This window comes from Protopterus annectens, chromosome 5.part0 (assembly GCF_019279795.1).
Source record: "Protopterus annectens isolate FY-2018-M chromosome 5.part0, PAN1.0, whole genome shotgun sequence".
Classification (NCBI taxonomy): domain Eukaryota; kingdom Metazoa; phylum Chordata; order Ceratodontiformes; family Protopteridae; genus Protopterus; species Protopterus annectens.
In genome coordinates, this window is record NC_056735.1 from 339,833,278 (window position 1) to 339,839,932 (window position 6,655).

The 6,655-nt window shown below is 39.7% G+C and overlaps 1 protein-coding gene across 1 annotated transcript in view; it reads left to right on the forward strand.

Annotated features, from left to right (window-relative positions):
* The window catches only part of LOC122802616 (ornithine transcarbamylase, mitochondrial-like), a 426,405-nt gene that overhangs the window by 315,110 nt on the left and 104,640 nt on the right, over window positions 1-6,655 (forward strand). The window contains exons 7-8 of the mRNA XM_044072307.1: window positions 5,844-5,897; window positions 5,988-6,137. Of these exons, the coding sequence (XP_043928242.1) occupies window positions 5,844-5,897; window positions 5,988-6,137 (204 nt within the window). The remainder of the gene's footprint in view (window positions 1-5,843; window positions 5,898-5,987; window positions 6,138-6,655) is intronic.

Below are 6,655 nucleotides of genomic sequence, written 5' to 3' on the forward strand. Positions count from 1 at the left end.
TTTTATTGTGATGAATAAAGTGTAAATACAATGAATGTGTAAATAATGAAAGAAGGATGGAAAACTGTTAATTTAGTAAAGCAATCCCTACTGTTTTCTATAGGTGCAGTAGGATCTTTTACATACACTTGAACTACCACCAGCTCAAGCAGATGGGACCTCAGGTTAACTTCTCACAGTCATTTAAAAGACAATTCATACGTTTTGGCACTTGTATGAAATAAAATAGAATAGTGTAAACATACCAGATGCATTTTCAGTAAATGAAAACAAGACAAAATTGTTGGTAAATAGTACAACCTAAGAAAGCATAAGCGGTTTGATTCTGTTATTTTTGTTGTTGCTTTTGTGCCACAGTAAATGTATTATTTTATTCAGTTTGCTGTTTAGAATTTAATGCTGCACTACTGATGATAATATTATTTAATTTATCTGTGATAATTTGCATTGTACTAGTGGAGCTTTTCTCCCTGGGCCTCAGCTGAAAAAGGGTTCTGCATCCAGATGGACGTCACCAGTCAAAAATGAAAATAAATAAATTGTTAACCATTGTCTGTATAGCATATGAGGAGGTTTACTGGGCTGACCTGCATATGATCTTTGTGGGAGGGGGTTGCTTGAAAACCTGCTTTAAGAAGCTTCAGAAGATGTGAAAGGTGCATTCTACTTTGAAAGGTGTGCACAGTCCCCACCCATATCTGTGTGTATCTATGGAATATGCCATTTTCCACAGAGGACCGAAGGATCTCTTTATAAACAAAGGAGACCACCGAAACATCAAACAGTTCTGCCTTCTGTGACTTAATGTGTGAGGCTTTTCAAGAGATATACATCACAGGCAGGGCCACAGTAGTTCCTGACTGCCAGCCATTTTTTTCTGGTTTGTATCTTGTTGGATATTCATCAATTGGGAGAAGCTGGTCTCTGCACAGTTTTCAGTTGGATAAGTTGGTTGAGGCAAGAATTGGCCAATGTTAGACCTCACTAACATCAGCAAGTACTTGCAGTATGCCATATTGATTGATACTGATTGAGATCAGGGCACTATCCCAGTCAACCAATTATAATGAAATAAAAAATGAAATCTTCATATGCTGAACCTGTTCCATTAGATGGGCTCAAGGTTTTTTTTTACCTCAAAGTTGATTATATTAAGTAAAGAGATGAACTGGGCATCATTTCATGTATTGCAATTATGGGGGCGCATGCCCTTACATGAAATACGTTTTACTCCAGTGTGATACAGCACGTACTTAATAATGTATAAATTCACTATAAAGTGATCCCCATCCCTCCATAGAACTGGTTGGATGACTCATCTATTCATTTCATGTGACTAGAGCTAGGCAAGAGCCCTACAGCCCATTCATACCTGCTTTGGTAGACTTGTCAGCCTGTTTGTTCCACAGTGATGAGAGTTGGATTCTAAGGCATAGGCCAGCTTGCTGGTCAAGTGGAGTGGCTTTTCCTCCCGTAAAGAAGCAGCTCTCTTTGTGGTGGCATTCTGAGTGCTGTATGCTGCTTGCTGCAAGAAGAATGCTTCTGGGTGCTCATTTTACTTTGTTTTAATGCACAGTGGCAGCAGTTGCTTATAGAGTCATGCTGCGTGGGTTCAGTAACCAGTGCTCTGCTAGATGTCACCCAAGTGATAATCCAGTCACTTCCCTGTCCTCCCCCTGGAGGGGTGCAAGCAGGCAACATCTACTCACTCCCATCTTACCCAGCCAGCATTGTCATGTGCCTGACAGATGGCAATCCTCAAGTCCCAGAATCCTGTGTTGTATCAGTGGACTGGATGATACCATTGGGCATTCTGGGTGCCTGCTTGATGTATCAGTTTTGGAAACTACATAATTTTTTTTTTTTTTTTTAGAATAATGTTAGATCCACTTCTTCAGCATGGTGCTGTCCTTTAGCATAATGTTTTTTCCTAAAAGTCTTTGTCAAAGTTTAGTCTTTTGTTAGTCAAATCCTTGCAGGAGAAGTTTTTTTGGGTCTTTCTTTACCTAGATGTTTGGCTGAGGCAAGCTCTTTGACAAACGTCCTGTTTTGGGCCCTGATTCAGGTTTTCCCTTGGCTGCAGTTCATGGGGTAGCTTTAACTGGGAAGACATTTTCTCTTCTTCTGGCAGAGAGGATTTCCTTGATCATGTCAGAAATGAACTCCACATTCTTCTTGTGCTTTCTTCAAAAAGAGAGGGCCTAGGTGATTAGTGCTTCTGCCTCCTAGTTAAAGGTGCTTAGGTGGACACCTGCTTATACTCCGATTCATCTGTTGGGCTTCCTGGAAGCTGTGATTATTGCTGTCTCCCTGGCATGGCTCCACTTGAAAATGTTTCTTGACAGTAAGATTTTGTTACTTGCTTGCTGCAGGCTCATTGCCTCTGCTCATATCTGTGTCATATATTTGCCACTGTTCCCTAGAGTGGTGGATACATTATTTTAAATTGAAAGAAGGATCCCCTATTACAGAACCAAACTCTGTCAGAGGGTCTCGTGATGGAGCAAGGTGTGGAGCTCACCTTAGGTCTGCCTTGACTGAAGGGAAATGAAACTACTCTGTGTATCAGCCTCCTGGAGAAAAGAGTGGTGCTCCTTGCTTTGCAAGTTCAGAAGTATATGTCAAAACCAAGCCATCTGCTAGCAAACTCATAAAGACAGCTATTTGGTATCTGAACAAACTGGGATAGAAATGCTATCTTCTGTACTAGGAAACATTATAGTTCTGGTTTTGAGACATTTTCCTAAGTTGACATCCTTGGAAGTAAGGCCTGAGTGCATACTATTTCCATTGCAGGTTAGGTCCTCTTGTGTATACTGTGAGAAGTAACATGTCTGTAGTCCAGAGCTCTGCTTGGCTCATTCTCTAAGACATAGAGGATGGGGCTGTAGTTGTGCTGTCAGGATGTAGTTAGGATGAGAATGTTTCTGAATACTTTTCTTCCATTCTATTTGATGTTTCACTTTTTTTTAGTTCACAAAAGAAAATCTGCTCATTCTTGTTGCACGTCAGTAACTCATGAGACTGTAGTTTCAGGTATTTCACCAGCTGGCTGCCACAGACGCAACTACGGGGCAGGTGATGGATGTTCCAGCAATTGGCATGATGGCCATTTGCATCTCAGAACTTGGATTCTCCATTACCTCCCTCCTGTGTCTGGCAGAAGAAACTTGAGAAATGCTGGGAACTACGTTGATATTTTCCTGTAGGAATACCTGCATTGAGAAGTGGAAACAGTTTTCCATCTGGGTTGAAAGGTGTGCCTTTTTCTTGCATTACAGGACTGTTTTACCTAACATGGATACCTGTTAGCTGGGTTTTTGTAGTCCTTATACACATTTCTGCCATCTCAGCACATCCTGACCTTGTGGAAGGCACAAATTTGATGCAACATAAGTGTATTAAGGAAACTATGAAGGCTGTCTGTAGCTGGGTACCAGTTGGGGTTTCCCATTTTGAAATCTCCCGCTCGTGGCATAATTCTGCTGATTCTCTTAGCTTCTGCAGTTCGAGGTACTCCCACTTTCTAAATGTGGGCATCATGGTATGATATTACAAGCTTGGAGACCAAGCCCAGCCTCTGCTTTTCCCTGTTCTTTAATGCTGCCGACACATTTTGGATCTGTAGTCTATCTAATGCACATCATTTGAAAGTTCCCATATTTAAGAATCACTGAAATGTTTCACATGGTCTTACATTCATCAGTTCACAAGCCAGGATGGACTTGCCACATCACTGTACTGTCTGTACTGAGTTGGAGATGCGTGATATGAAGTAGTGTGCCACAAGTGGCAGGCAACGCATCGACTGTAGGACATCTTTAGGAGAAGGCATGAGACACTTGATGCTTACATCACCTAACAGAAATGGTGTACTTGGAAGTTTGACAGCAAGACAAACTGATATCAGTGTAAAAATTTATTGGCAAAAGCAAAGCTTTCAGGTATAACAACCCTTCTTCAGTGCAAGATAAAAACAAAATTCATTGCAATATTTAAATACCAACCACAATCAATCATTCAATTAAGCACAGCCAATAGAAATACAATATTAATCAGCTAAAAGTTTCACCCTAAAAATAGAGTCATAAAATCATTTTAAATGTAACATTCTGTCTTTAAGTACAGGTTTCAGTGTAATCATCTCGTTGATACCCAGAAATACATCTGCTTGCAAGAGTGTGATCCATTCATACTCTTTCAATTCCAATTAGTTGTTTAAATCACCCCCTTTAGTAGTCTTTTGAACACTGGTCAATACTCTAAAGGTAAAACTATGTAACGCCCCATTTTCATTCACATGTTGTGCAAGTGAATTAGGTGGACTATTTTTTCTTATGTCGGATTTGTGTTCAATTATTCTGTCTCTAAGGCATCTACTACACTTCCCCACATAGAACGCTGGACAAATCCGACATACTGCCAAATACACAATATTACAGGAGTTGCATGTAGCAAAACATCCCAAGCTATACATTTTGCCACTAGTGGGATGGACAAAGTCTGTTGCACTATTTATGGATGTACAACAGCTACAGTTGGAACAAGGAACTGTTCTTTTCCTTATAGAGGGTTGGCCAGTATTCACACATTTTAGGTCTTTATAACAAAGCTTTTGTTTCAAACTTGCACAATTTCGCTAAGAAAACCTCGGTTTTGCAGAAACATATCCTGATATTTCATTGGTACTTTGCAAAATGCAACAGTTATTAATAACTATGCTTTTGATACCATCACTACATCTACTATACGTCATTGAGTAGCGTAAGGTATTTTCATTGTTTTCTAACCCTAAAACAGAGGTCTGGTTGACAACATACGTTTCAGAAAAAAATGGATAAAATTCAACATCTCCAACTGCAAGCACTTCTGTCTTTAAATACTGTCAGCGACACCCAATACCTCAAAGGATGGATGTTGTCACAAAAGGCATGCAAGGTGTTAGTTGTGTCTTGTGGTGCTCTATAAGTCATGTATGCTGCTGTGCATATATTCACATTATGTTGGAGAACTTGAGTACTCTGGTATGCCTACGAAATATCCATTTCTCTGTTTGGCCACTGAAAGTTCCCTGTAGATAGTATGAAAGGAGATATATGTACTTTGGGCTTTACTGTAGTAGGTACACTACACATTTCTATTGTTCTTACGTGTGGGTGACGTATGTTAGCCAATACCTGCACAGTGTCTCGATCAACTCTAAAGTGATTAATAATCTCTTGATTGGTGAAACTGTGGTAAGTCACCCACTGACAGTACTATTTACACAGGCATCAGAGTAAACCACAGGCAGCTCTAAGGATTCTAGTGCAGTACTGCAAATCAGCTGTTGCAGTGATGAAATTTTGCATGATAAATTGTTATTACTGTGTTCACCTTGCGTACATTTGAGTATCACTACAACCTCATTTTACAACCCTGTTTTATGTGCATGTCATTATGCAGCTGTTTTCATATGTCTTCTGTTGTGTATTTGAGCTCACTCCGCTTTACTGTGCTGTGGAACTGTGAATCACCACTGTACTGTGCTAGTCTGCTTATGGACAATTCTGGCACAGGTGTGAGCTTCGTATTACACAGCTGTGAATCACAGACGTGTATGTTATTTCCTGCTTGAGGACACAGCTGACTCTGGAGTGTCAGTTTGGAGCAAAATGTCATCTAGAAAATTGCCAGTGGCTATAGAAAGCCTTATTTGAAAATAATAATAATACTACTAATAAAATAAAATAATTTATAGATGAATTGGCATATCTGATTCCATTGCTGCAGTTGAAGTTTAAAAAACATGAGAAATTAAAAAGTAGTTCTTATTTTATGTGCATGTAATTTTTAACCCACAGGGATATGAACCTGATGCCAGTGTGATGAAATTGGCACATCAATATTCCAAAGAGGTAAGCCATTATTTTTTTTCGATAAATATTTCAATTACATGGTTATAAATGGATAAAACAGGATGAAATATAATCCCTTTTTTATTTTAGTTTGAGACTAAACTGGTTTTATCAGATGACCCCATGGAAGCTGCAAAGGGCGCCAATGTTTTAATTACAGACACATGGGTGAGCATGGGGCAAGAAGAAGAGAAAAAAGAAAGACTGAAGGCTTTCAGTGGTTACCAAATCACAATGCAGGTACTGTGTTACATGGCTTCTTGCAGTTTTGTTTAAAAGGCAAATAAACAGTTATAGCTGACTTGATATATTGCTGAAGGTGGTTCTGTGGTACACAGCCAAACATACAGAACTGAAATAGTGTAACCTTGGAACAGAGCTGTAGCTGGCTCATCTAGCACCTGGTGCCATTCCCTGATCTGGTGCCCCTCAACTGAAAAGGATTAAAACAAAGAAAGAAAGAAGCAAAGGTCTGTTATCTGGCTGATGCTCAAATTCATTTCCGTACCACTATTCAGAAATACTGGTACAGAAATGAATACCACTACTGTACGGTCGATCATGGTCCCGGAGATGCTGCCCCTTCTGCCCGTTCACCCTACTCTTGGTACACTACTGCTTTGAAATAAAAAGTTTGAATGTGGCTTTTCATGAAAGTGTTTCTGCAGAGAGCACCCCCCCCCCCCGGAACTCCAACTTATATTTTCTAACTCTGGCTTTACATAAGTAAAACAGAAATTCAAAATAATATCGAATTT